Here is a 13,946-nt window from a genome sequence, read left to right on the forward strand (position 1 = left end):
GGGATTGGGGGCAGGAGGAGAAGGGGATGACAGAGGATGAGATGGCTGGATGGCATCACCAACTCGAAGGACGTGAGTCTGAGTGAACTCTGGGAGTTGGTGATGGACAGGGAGGCCTGGTATGCTGTAGTCCATGTGGTCGCAAAGAGTCAGACACGACTGAGCGACTGAACTGAACTGAAGCTTGAAAATAAGAAACTTTCCAATACCAAACTGAATAGTGGAGTGAGAAGATGAAGCTGCATTGACCACAACATGGGCATTAGGAATAGACAGGCTTTAAAGGGAAATATGTTAACACCCAAAGTGTCAGAGAGTTGATGTTGTTGGCCCTCCATACATGGCTATAGCCAATGTAGTAGGTTCTTTAAGTTGAACAGTTGCTTCAATGAAATTGGACCAGAAATCGCCAATTACTTGGCTGCACATCTTAGAAAAGGAGACAAACAAGAAAAGCTTGATAAACTTTATAATCTCTTTAACCAGGGGACTGTCCCTAAAAGAGTCCCCCAAAACTAATAAAATGTGACTATAAGAAACATTTAGAAGTGAGAATCACTGTTTCAATTTTAGATAATACTTACCTGACAATAATAATAATAATAATAATACCTGACAAGGATAACAGGATTAATATACTCACCCTTTTCCCTAACTTGGGATTTTTATTGATTATATTTTTATAAAGTTTTCACTTTACATGTTTTCACTATACACACACAAATTGAGATTCACAATTTAAATTTTCAGCAACATGGTTCAAATTCCAGGTACCATTGTATTTTTAAATAATTGCACAGAATGCAAACTGAAGTGCCAGTTCTTCAATCCACAGATCGCTACATAAATACCAGATGCTTCTTGTGATCAGTGATCAATCACATAACTTCTTTTGAAGTGGAACTAGTGATTGATCACTGTGTATTTTTTAGTTCAGACAGCAAGCATGAAGTTATATGTCTCCTTGTCACCTAGTGATAATCCTACATGACAGTTTAACAGTTTATAAAAATAGATAATCAAAAGAGGAAATTAACCAATGAGGACGAAAGCTCACAAAGAAATGAAAAGTGGAAACACTGAAAGTGAGATTCACATTGAACATAAAAGATATTACAGAAGAAACAGCTACCAAGGAACGTTGATACTGCTGTCACTGAAGCAGTATCTAGACATGCAGCCAGAGGAATTCAGTAAAGGCCAAATTATCCACACAGACGAAAAAAGTGGTTGTGACATAATAATGCCTGCAGAAGTTTCATGACACAGAGGAAAAAGGATAAAATTTTTGAAGTGGGCCCAAATTTTGAAATTTCTGTATCTACCACACCAGGTACAGCAGAGATTTATGTTGTACCTTAAGTCATACAACAAGGCGGCGGCAAGCAAGGCGAGTCCTGTTCTAACTTCTCTTAGTGAGGTTTTTACAAAGAAATAATACTTCAATTCCAAAGTCTCTAATATTTTGAATAACGGTACACTAAATATTAGTTTTAGCTATTTCAAAAATTTCTCTGTAAATTTATAATTATCAGAAAGAAAATTTCAAATGCTTTGACAAAGATTTTTTTTAAAGGTTTATAACATTTATAGTCTGGTCTGGAATCATAATTTCCCCAGTTGCTAGCATTAGAATTCTACTTAACTGGAGTCAGTGCACACCACTTTTTTTGGAGCCTCCATTCCTAAAGTTTTTATCTCTTGGGTGCCTGAACTTTGTCCTCAGGTAAGTTATTTTTGTTTACTTTAAAATAGCATCATCAGTACTGTTATTTCTGGGTTAAGCTGGCTCTTGCCTTACACTTGAAGAACAATCCAAATGATTATAAAATGCCTGAAACATATTTTCTCTCCTTTAGAAGTTTGAAAATACTATTCTACTCTTCTTGCATTCATGAAATATCACCATGGCAAAGTTTCTAAGACTACTCTGATCCTTTGTACCTTGAATATGACATGTTCCTCCTATACCTGTATGCCCATATGAGTCTTAATTCTAAAAATTCAGCAAAAGTATTCCTGACCCCCAATGTCCAGCTGTATCCTCCTGCCTCTCACTTAATTATCTAGATTTCAAACTCATTACCATGTTTGCAGCAAAAAAAAAAAAAAAAAAAGAGGTCAGGAACACTACACAGATGGTCACACAAAAGCAAAGACCAAAACAAAAAAATTAGACTAAATACAAAAAGACTTGCAGCCTGCAATCCTTCAGGTTATTTTAAAAACTTCGGTGATCTACAATGATTTATTTCCTGAGGAAAGGATTCCAGGTAACAAATGCTTTGATATAATTAGAATCCATATGCAGCTACCAAATTCTGAATTCAATATTTTATAATTTTAATATTATATATATATATTTTAGTAAAATTCCTAATTACTTTTGCATGTGGCTTTGAGATGTCAAGTTCCTAATTACTTTTTAATTCCAACAGAACCATGATTTACCAAAATGCACAATATTTTTAATGCTTTACAGTTTTATATTTAACACATATAAAAAACACTTAGAAGTAACTCAAGTAACATTTTTTAAAACTTGCTTATGTATTTTGAAAGATACTACATAAGAGATCATTCAAATGTTAATTTGATTGTAAAGAGCTCTTTTTAAATGGCTGCTTAGAAAGCTTAACAATACTATTTTTAGGGTTTTGCAAAACACATGCACAATCACCTTTATCTGAAATTAAATATGAAACTCAAACCCTAAGCTTATCCAGGTAAGAAAAATATTATTAGTAACTGAAAACCAGAATAATCAAATAAGAGAGCTTTGAACCAGGTGTAAAAATACTTTATGTCCCCCGGTTTCAACATTAAGGACAGAAACAAAACCACAACCTTTTCTTTTGGTTAACCACAAAGCAAACTACAGTTGGTTTGCATAATTTCAGAGCAATGCATGTGTGTGTGCGCTTAGTCACTCAGTCATGTCCAACTCTTTGCAACCCTGCCAGGCTCCTCTGTCCACAGGATTCTCCAGGCAAGAACACTGGAATGGGTCGCTATGCCCTCCTCCAGGGGATCTTCCCAACCCAGGGATCAAACCCAGGTCTCCCCAATTGCAGGCAGATTCTTTACTGCCTGAGCCACCAGGGAATCATAAAGCAAACTACAGTTGATTTGCATAATTTCACAGCAATGCACACATGGCAAATTTGGCTAACTGAGGTTACAGTAATTCTTTCTCTTCAATGTATTGCCAGAACAAAGTATAAGAATTTTCATACTGCTATGACTAACAGCCAGGAAAAAAAAAAAAAAAAAAACCTTTAAAAATTATCACTAAAAATAAAACTCAGGTGATGAAAGTCCTATATTAATTAAGTATTGATAGAACATGTGCTTAGCTAAAAGCAAGAGCAAAAACATAAAACACAGTAGACTCTCCACATCAAATTCTAAATTTACTAGCATTTTGATACAACTGCTTCAAAACACTCCAATCAGGGACTTCCTTTGTGGCTCAGTGGTAAAGAATCCACCTGTCATTGTAGGAGGCATGGGTTCAATCCCTGATCTGGGAAAGATCCCACATCCTATGGAGCAACTCAGCCTGTAGGCCACAAGTATCGAGCTAGAGCCCCGAAATCCCAACTACTGAAGCCTGCGAGCCCTAGAGCCTGTGCTCCACAACAAGAGAAGCCACCACAACGAGAAGCCCGAGCACTACAACTAGAGTGTAGCCCCTGCTCTTCACAGCTAGAGAAAAGCCTGGGTAGTAACAAAGACCCAGTGCAGCGAAAAAATAAACAAACATATAAAATTTTAAAACACTCGAATCAGGACTTTTCTGCTGGTCGAGTGGTTGAGAACGCGCCTGCCAACGCAGGGAACACGGATTCGATCCCTGGTCTGGGAAGGTTCCACATGCCTCAGGACAACTCAGCTTGTGCGCCACAACCTCTAAGCCCACGTGCTGCAACTACGGAGCCCGTGCCCTAGAGCCTGTGCTCTGCAACGAGAGAAGCCACCAGAGAGAAGCCCTCAGACTCAAATGGAGAGCAGCCCCACTCACTGCAACTAGAGACAGCCTGCGCAGCAACAAAGACCCAGCACAGCCATAAATAAATACATAATTAAAAAAAAAAAAACACTCAAAGCAGCATCCAAACTGACTTTTCAGTAAAGCCAATTCCAAAAACTAGCCAAAGGGAAGAGACTTTACTAAAATAAGACGACAAAAGTACTGTTTATTTGTAATAGTGAGCTACTGAAGACACCAAATCTATTTAATTCCCCATAAAATTATATACATTTTAAATGTTTTATTCCAGATCCTTATTGTTAAACACCTCACCTCCCTTCTTGAGGCAGGTAAGATATTCCTTCCTAAAACAAAAACTAAATGATATCTAATAAACCCTCTATTATATATAGATAGCATATGCTAGTACTGACTGAACTTACATAATTTTTCAGTTCTCTTTTCACCCAAAATCAAATATTCCTTTTCCCCTTTGTTCACTACTTATACTCACTTAGCCATGTTTCAGGTGTTTAGGATTCCATTTATCTAAACTATTAAATTATTAATACTTCTACCCTGAACATATGGTCCTTTGAGTACTATATTTTATGAAATGTTTCTCAGCACTGAGGAGAAATAAGTAACAAAACTGCAGTTATTTGATAAGATTTTAAATTAAGCACAGAGTAGAATGCTGGCAAGCTTTAGAAGTCTGTACTCAAAATAAGAACAAAAGTTTCCAAATTCTTCAATGTATGTTAATCAATTTGGTTTGATCAATGATAAAATAAACTGAACTTAAGAAATAATATTACATGGAATAAATGATAATAAATAATAATGTTGTAATGAAATAGAGTCCTGCTACCAACAGATATTTTTAGCAAGATTATTATCAATAATGCAGAAAAAGTATTTGACAAAATTTAATAAATAACCTGTGATGATGAAAATTCTCAGCAAGCTAGAAATAGAAAGGATCTGAATACAGAGCATCTATGAAAAACCCACAGCTAATATCATACTTAACACGGAAAGGCTAACTGCTTTTGTCACAAGATTAGGAGTAAGACAAGGATCTCACACTTCTTTTAAACATCATACAAGAAGTCCTAGCTACTGCTCTAAGAAAAAACAAAATAGTCTGGAGGAAGAAGGAAAAATCTTTTTTTGCAGATCACATGACCATGTAGGAACCCTTACGGAATCTACCAAAAAAGCTACTAGAAATCATATGTGAATTTAGCAAGGATCTCAAATTATCAGAAAAAAGTTGTATTTCTGTATGAAATCAATGGACAACTGGGAATTAAAATTTGAAAGACCATAATTTACAAGAGCATTAAAAATATGAAATACTTATGAATAAATTTAACAAGAGATGTGCAAGACCTGTACACTGCAAAGAACAAAACACTGCTAACATTAAGAACTAAATAAATGTACACAGACACTATATTTAGGGATTGAAAGACTTGATTCTATTAAGAAGTCAAACTCTCCAAACTGATGTATAGATTTCAACATAATCCCAATCAGTATCTCCATAGGCTATTTTTTTTTTTTTTTAGAAATTGACAATATGATTCCAAAATTTACATGAATATGTAAAATATTCAAAACAATTTTGAAAAAGAACAAAGCTGAAAGACTTATACTGCCTGATTTCAGGACTTAATATCACTTAATTCAAGACTGATACAGATGGACTAATAGATATTTAGATCAGTGGGAAAAAAGATACAGAGTTTAGAAATACACCCAAGCATATAAAGTTAACTGATTTTACAAAGGTGCCAAAGTAATTCTGGGGGAGAAGGATACTCTTTTCAACAAACAGTGCTAGAATAATGGGATATCCACAAAGAAAAAAATATAAACAAAGCTTTACCTCACACCATATATACAAACATTAACTCAGAATGAGTAGTAGATCTCACTGAAAAAGCTAAAATCATTAAAACACCTAGAAGAAAACAGGAAAATCTTTGTGACTCTGGGCTAGGCAAATATTTTTTTAGGTAGGGTATAAAAGGCATAAGTCATAAAAGAAAAAGAATAAATTGGACTTGGTCACAAGTTAAAACATTTATACTTCAAAAGACATTAAGAAAATTAAAAGGCAAAGTACAGACGGGAAGAAAATATCTGTAAAACATACATATGATAAAGGACTAATATCCAGAAAATAATATATCTCTTATGACTCAGTTATAACAGGACAAATGACCTGATTTTAAAATAGCAAGAGATTTGAACAGATGTTTCACCAAAAAAAGATACACTAAACATATGGAAAGATTTTCAACATCATTAGTCATCAGGAAAAATAAAACTAAAATCACAACAAAATACCACTACACACCCACTAGAATAGCTAAAATTAAAAAGACTGAAAATACCAAGTGTTGGAGAAGATGCAGAGTAACTAAAACTCTTAAATTGCTCATAAGGAATGCAATATGTTACAGCCACTTTAGAAAAGTCTGGCAGTTTCTTGTAAAAAATTAAATTTACCCTTCCCATAGGACCCAGCAATCCCATTCCTAAGTATGTAAATGAATGTCCACATAAAAATCTGCATTCTCAAATTCACAGCAGTCTTTTAATAAGAGCCAAAGACTATAATCATTCTAAATATTTATCAACTGGTGAATGGTGTTTTGCCAAATCAACAAATACTACTGAGCAATAAGTAGGAACTATAATATCTCCAACAACATGGACAAATCTCAAAAGCATCACACTACAGGGAAGAATGTGAACCAAAATACTACATACATATTCTAAGAGGCCACTAATATGAAGTCCTAGAAAAGGGAAAACTAGTGACAAAGACCAGATCACAATGGTTGCTAGAGGTCAGAGGTGGAGAAAAGGAACTGATTGCATAGGAGCATGAGAAAGCTTCTGGGGGGAGATGGAAATGTTCTGTATCATAAATGTGGTGCCAGTTAAATAACTGTGTTCAACTGTACAACACAGAACCATGCATTTGAAATCGGAAATTCTTTTCTCTGTAAATTCTACCTAAATACATAGGAAGATGTGGTTCTATTGAGTCAAAATCCTACACAGAGTATTACGGTATGATTTAAGAAACAAACAAAAAAACCAACGAGAAGACACTACAGAATTTAAGTCACTTTGGCAGTTGTTTTAGAATGTTCTAAAAGTAGAGGCCAAGGAACAATGATTAATAAAAGGTAGTCCTATAATCGTTTACACACAAAAATTGCACATACACATGTATTTGTATCTGCCCTCCTCCTGACCATTAATACCACTTGTAAACTTATTTATAGAATTACTCTTTTTAAGAAACTATCAAAAAGAAACACTGGTACAGTTTCAAATTAAAATATGGAAAAGTTCTGAAGATGGATGGTGATATTTGCAGAACAATGTGAACATAATTAATGCCATACACTTAAAAAGAGTTTAAATGGTAAAATTTTATGTATATTTTAACCACAATGAAAAATGTTTTTTTTAAAAATCAGGAAAAAATATTTCTAAGAAAGCTTACACAAATCTGAAAATTCATAAGAAGTTACATTTTAAAACAGCTCCTTTTGTTTAAATGATAAATACTGATTTTTCTTTGAACTGTGCACTCACGAATATGAAGTACAGTGAAGCCACTCAATTGTGTCTGTCTCTTCGCAATCCCATAGACTGTAGCCTACCAGGCTCCTCCACCCATGGGATTTTCCAGTCAAGAGTATTGGAGTGGGATGCCATTTCCTTCTCCAGAAGATCTTCCTGACTTAGGGACTGAACCTGGGTCTCCCGCATTGCGGGCAGATGCTCTACCGTCTGAGCCATGAGGGAAGCCCGTGCACTCACGAAAGCAAGCGTAAAAGTGAATAGGTATGATGCTCCTAGCTAAAGGAAACTGTGCTACTGTGCTTACCAACTCTTTCAGAATTTATTTATAATGTTTAGGTCTCTACCAAGGTAGTTTCTGTTTATAATAGTTGATAAATGAGTTGTCTATAGTCAACAGGAAAAAATTAGAAGACAGAGATCATCAGATCAGGGAGCTCAGATCCAAAACAGTTCTGTATTTGGTGGCCTAAATACATGTATTTTGTCATCTAATTTAGTCTGCAGACTGGCCTCAGCGCAAATACTAAAAACAAGCTAATAGAAGCCCTAAAGTGGCTGTGGTCTAAGGTTAAATAAGGTCACACAAGAACTGCCAAAAAACACATCTAATTTCATTTTATTTGGGGAAAAAAGGAAGTCATCTATGCAATTCACTAGGGATAAACTGCAGTTTGATTGAGGCTAGAGATCTGTCAAGTACATTCGTTATAATTGTTAGTATTTATGCTATTGCGTGCTTAGTTGCTCAGTTGTGTCCTATTCTTTGTGACCCCATGGACTGCAGCCCACCAGGCTTCTCTGGCCATGGAATTCTCAAGGCAAGAATACTGGAGTGGGTAGTCATTTCCTTCTCCAGGGAATCTTCCCAACCCAGGGATTGAACCCAGGTCTCCTGCATTGCAGGCAGATTCTTTACTATCTGAGCCACCAGGGAAGCTCCTTATGATGCTGAGATAGCCCCAAATAATATGCTTAGTTGATAAAATGCATGTGTTCTAAGCCTCTTGAGTCGTGTCTCTTTGTGACTTTATGGACTGTAGCCCGCCAGGCTCCTCTCTGTCCATGGGATTCTCAAGGCAAGAATACTGGAGTGGGTTGCCATGCCCTCCTCCACAGGATCTTCTCAACCCAGGGATCAAACCCAGGTCTCCTGCATTGTCGATTCTTTACCATCTGAGCCACCAGGAAAGTCCAAGAATACTGGAGTAGGTAGCCTATCCCTTCTCCAAGGGATCTTTCCGAGTCAGGAAATCGAACCAGGGACTTCTGCGTTGCAGACGGATTCTTTACCAGCTGAGCTACCAATTGATAAAATCAGAAAAGTCTTGGATGTAACACCAGAAAAGTCTTGGATGTAACACAAAGATTTAGTAATCTACCTAACAATGGCAGGGCATTGTTATTGAAAAATAACATTACTAGGACCTGGGGAATCATAAAGAAAAACAAAGTTCAAAGACAGTTGCCTCGAACAGGAAAGAATGAGTGTGTGTGAAGAAAGTTCTGTGCACCATCTAGGGAAGGAGTTCTGAGTTAAAGCCTCGATAAATTTTAGGAGGGCCATTTCAGTCTCAGGTAGACAATGAATTGCTATCAGCTGTCATGATACCGGCAGTAGCTGGTAGCAGTAAACACGTAGTGCTTCCTATCTGCTGGACACAAATTCCAAGTACTTTAATTATATTAACTTGCTTAATCTTTAAAACATTGTGAGGCCGGCAAACCATTTGAGAGAGATGAAGAAACAGGTTCAGGGAGATGAGGCGACTTTCCCATTGTAATCCAGCTGGTAGGCAGCAGAGCTACCGCAGGGTGTCCTGCTCCATTTCCAGAGTTTTTGCTTTTAATATTATTCTGCTTGTCTTTGGAAAATAATATTGTTTTCCCAGAACCAAGAAAGTTAAAAGAATTGCTGTAATTGTGTACTAGACTGGAGAGTAATATTTTTTAAGTCTAGTAAGAAATGAAAAGTTTTCAACATTTATTTAAAAGCCATTTTAGCACAGAAGGCAACTGACTACAGCAAACAGTTGTACATTCCCAAATTTACCATTAACGTACTTCCTTGGAGAAGACAATGGCACCCCACTCCAGTACTCTTGCCTGGAAAATCCCATGGACGGAGGAGCGTGGTAGGCTCAGATAGGCATGGTAGTCCATGGGGTCGCAAAGAGTCAGACATGACTAAGCGACTTCACTTTTACTTCACTTTATACTTTTAATAAAATTTATTAAACAATTTCTGATTTTAAAAGGTAAAGATATATCACAATAATCAAATGCAAAAAAAAATCATTTGATTATACCTTCATAAGAATTCAAGTCAGTGCTTTTAAGAACAAAAAACCAAAAAAACCATTCATGTACCAGGTATGATGCTAGCTGGGCTTCCCTGGTAGCTCTGCCTGCAATGCAACAGACCTGAGTTTGATCCCTGGGTCGGGAAGATCTTTAGAGAAGAGAATGGCTACCCACTCAAGTATTCCTGCCTGGAGAATTCCACCGACAGAGGAGGCTGGCACACTACAGTCCATGGAGTCACAAAGAGTCAGACACAACTAAGCAACTAACATTTTCACTTCATTTTTTCATGATGCTAGTTAAATATAAGACATATAGAAGATGAATTTATTAAAAAGTAAAGAAAATGGCCCTGTGATCTCAAAAATCTTATACTCTACAATAATCCTTTGTACTCATCCCCATTTTTCATAGGAAGACACTGCTCAAGGGAGTTAAATGATCTGTTTAAGGTCCAAGCTAAATAACTGACATAGGATTTGAACTCAAACCCATCTAACTCCAAAATCTATATATACTTTTACTCTATAACAAGCTTATAGTGTTTCTGAGTATAGGAACTAGAAAAAAATTGCAACTTCATATAACAAGTACAAGGTACCTGGTCTCTGTTTAACATTTTAGAACCGTTTCATGTTAGCTGAGAACTTGAAAAGGGGAAGTGTGAATTCTAGACTAAATCTTGGGTTACAAACCTCACACAGTTTGAGCACAGCACAAGTACACTACAAGAGTCACTCATGTCGTAAACCCATCTAACTCCAAAATCTATATATACTTTTACTCTATAACAAGCTTATAGTGTTTCTGAGTATAGGAACTAGAAAAAGATTGCAACTTCATATAACAAGTACAAGGTACCTGGTCTCTGTTTAACATTTTAGAACCGTTTCATGTTAGCTGAGAACTTGAAAAGGGGAAGTGTGAATTCTAGACTAAATCTTGGGTTACAAACCTCACACAGTTTGAGCACAGCACAAGTACACTACAAGAGTCACTCATGTCGTAAAATACTTGAACATTTTAAAAAACATATTGCAGTGGGCTGCAGATGGGTGTGACTCCACTGGAAAAATGGAGGGTGGGGGGTGTTAATTCCAAGAGTTTCTGGTCTTTGGAACTGAAATCCCTCTCCTTTAGATCTTGCAGGCAGATGACTATAATAAAAGTTAGCCAGTTAGGGTCCATAAATAAGAACTGGATCACGAAGTCTTCTGAGGGCTGCCATTGGTAGCTGCTCTGTCAGAAATTCATTTCTACGTTAGGAAAAAATGTACTGATATAACTTTCAGCTGTTTACCTAATAAGGAACAAAATATTAAAGATACTGTGCTTCACAAAAGAAGACCCTATTCACAGTGAGATGTACTGAACTAATCCAGCTGTATAACATCTTATTCAACTTTGGAACTAAAAGTATGCATTTATGACATGGCTTAGGTTTGAAGATGTAACCTAGATCCACTTGGCCACCCTAAAACTATTAGCTTAGAGAAAATTATGCTTTGCCCAAACTGAATTAACCAAGGATAAATGATTTTGAAAGAAATGTTATGGGAATGTCCGAGTCTTGAGAAATGAATTCAAAACTGTGTTTTTAACATGGTTAAAAACACCCAGAACTTCATCACCATTATATCCTAAAAACATTTAAGAACTCGGTATGTACTCTTAAAAGATGTACAATATAGAAGGGAATAAGAATTATCAAATATAAGACAAGCTTAAAAAATTTTTTTAATGTATAAAAGCGTATGTACTTACATGTTCATAAAGATAATGTAGACATATGAAGATATTTGGGTAACAGAAAAATGGATTCAGAATCAGTTGAAAAACACAGCAGAATCAATTAAACTTAGTTCTTTGCCAAACTTTCCCCAACTACATTTACAGGCCTTAATCATAGAAGATATGCTGACATAACAATTACTTCATAAGAAGTAATTCTCAGAATAATCTGATTAAGCTCATCAAAATTACACAAATTTACTTGTAAAACTGTCTTTAGAACTCTAAAATTTGCTGGCTAGTTATCTTTTAAAAATTATTATGATTCTTTTTTTTTTTCATTTTAAGATCATTTTATTGGGGGGGGGCAAGAGGTCACTGAGGTTGGGGGGGGCAGTTACAAATGCCCTTCCCTACCTCCTAGTCCTATACTATTTAATTAAAATTAAATTTTTAATTGTGGTAGAAATCATGGAACATAAACTTTACCGTTTTTAAGCGTGAGTTTAGCAACATTAAGTATATTCACTATTGTGCAACAGGTCTCCAGAACATGTTTTGCTTTGCAAAACTAAACTTGTTATTTCACTCAAGTGAGCACTAAGGCATTTTAAAATAATATGGACCAGCATATCTAGAAAGCAAAATATATTCAAATCAAGGCCCACTGTGAGGATATCATTTGGACAGAAACTAGATGACAGTCTGACTCTCTGAAAGCAATGGTTTTCATCATAAAGTGAATACAGTAATTCTGTAAATACTTTTTTGTTTAGTTAAGAGAAGCATTTCCCTTAAGGCAAAGATAACATCTTACTCATGTTTATATTTACCATATCTAACTATGCAAACTATTTAATACACACCATTGATAGCATCAAAGGAAACTACTTAAATACAGTTTCATAATCTAATTAAATTTATTCTTACCTATTCAATATATTGGTTCTCTAAGAACCACTATCAGGAATACCCTGTTACCCTATGTTGACACTATTTTTAAAAACGTCCTTTAAAAATGAATTTTTAACGAAAATTAAATTTATTAATTCAAGTTATAAAATTCCCAGTTGACTGCGCTCACATAATAATCAGCTCACATAAATGGTATATAAAGATAAGCTTTCTACTTACCATATAGTTACCATAAGCATGATCAAACATTTCCAGTACTTGATTCCTAATTTTAAAAGAGCAGAAATGGGAAAAAGTTAAATATATTCTACTTAATGTCTTTCAAAAAGTTAATGCTTCTTCATAAACATATACCAACAAAAAACAAAAGAAATATTTAGTTAGGAAGGAATATAAACAGAGTCAGGAAATAGACCAGTGTTAGCAGACAAGCTTTCATGAATCACACAGAGCTAAGCCAACCTTTCACTATTCCAGAAATTCATATAAAATTCATCTTACACTCTTTCCTAAGAAAATTGTTTGAAGGATGCATGCCATGCAGAGAGAAGAAAATCTGATGATGAAAAACAATTACCTCTTAACAAAATTATTTAATATAAATGTCTCAAAAGGGGAAAACAATAAAAAGCCCCCAAAGAAATAATTATTAACATTTATTGCTTATACTAAACATTTGACCAAAAAAAAAGAGGTGGGAATGTGTATTACTATAAAATGACAATACTCTGTCAAGCCTCTGCCTTTCCCCTTAAATTAAATAAGATCACTAATGTCTAGTTTAACACATATTTGTTAATATGTTGGTCACATTTCCAAAAGCTATATTTTATGATTCTACTGTGTACCTTTTGCTCCTTTAAAAAACTGTCAAAAATCAATAAACAATATTCATTCCTGAAGTAAGAAAACTAATCCTCAAAAAGAAATCTGTGTATTTGGCTTACTCTGTTTCTCAAAATTCCAAAATGACTGTTTAAAGTGGAGATTTCTGATATCCACACCAGATTTTGCCTTTGTCATTCATGACCTGGTTAATTATGTGACTGCTCCCTAATAAGCAGAAAATGCACTAGCAGTTTTGGCTCTCAGAGCATGACAGAACTGCTCAGAAACTCATGGTTTCATTGACATATAGCAGGACAGACCACAGCATTGTCAAATACTGGAGAAGCAATAATGATATTTACTTTATAATATTTAATATATGCTGGTCACTATTTTACACACTTTCCATATACTCATTTGATTATTACAACAACCCTTATGTAATGGTATTACTATATTTTAGATGTGGAATATGAGAAACCAAGAAGTTAAGTAACTTAGACAAGGTCATCCTGCCTTGACTGAAAATGGCAAGGCCAGGAGTCAACTCCCTGTGTCTTTGTTCAGTCACTTGGTCGTGTCC

The 13,946-nt window shown here is 35.4% G+C and overlaps 1 protein-coding gene across 4 annotated transcripts in view; it reads right to left on the reverse strand.

Moving 5' to 3' along the window:
• EDEM3 (ER degradation enhancing alpha-mannosidase like protein 3) overlaps positions 1 to 13,946 on the reverse strand; it is a 73,517-nt gene that overhangs the window by 52,841 nt on the left and 6,730 nt on the right. For all 4 annotated transcript variants that reach the window (XM_055582924.1, XM_055582923.1, XM_055582921.1 and 1 more), the window contains exon 2: positions 12,755 to 12,800. In XM_055582924.1, the coding sequence (XP_055438899.1) occupies positions 12,755 to 12,800 (46 nt within the window). The remainder of the gene's footprint in view (positions 1 to 12,754; positions 12,801 to 13,946) is intronic.

Source organism: Bubalus kerabau, chromosome 5 (genome assembly GCF_029407905.1).
Source record: "Bubalus kerabau isolate K-KA32 ecotype Philippines breed swamp buffalo chromosome 5, PCC_UOA_SB_1v2, whole genome shotgun sequence".
Taxonomy (NCBI): Eukaryota; Metazoa; Chordata; class Mammalia; order Artiodactyla; family Bovidae; genus Bubalus; species Bubalus kerabau.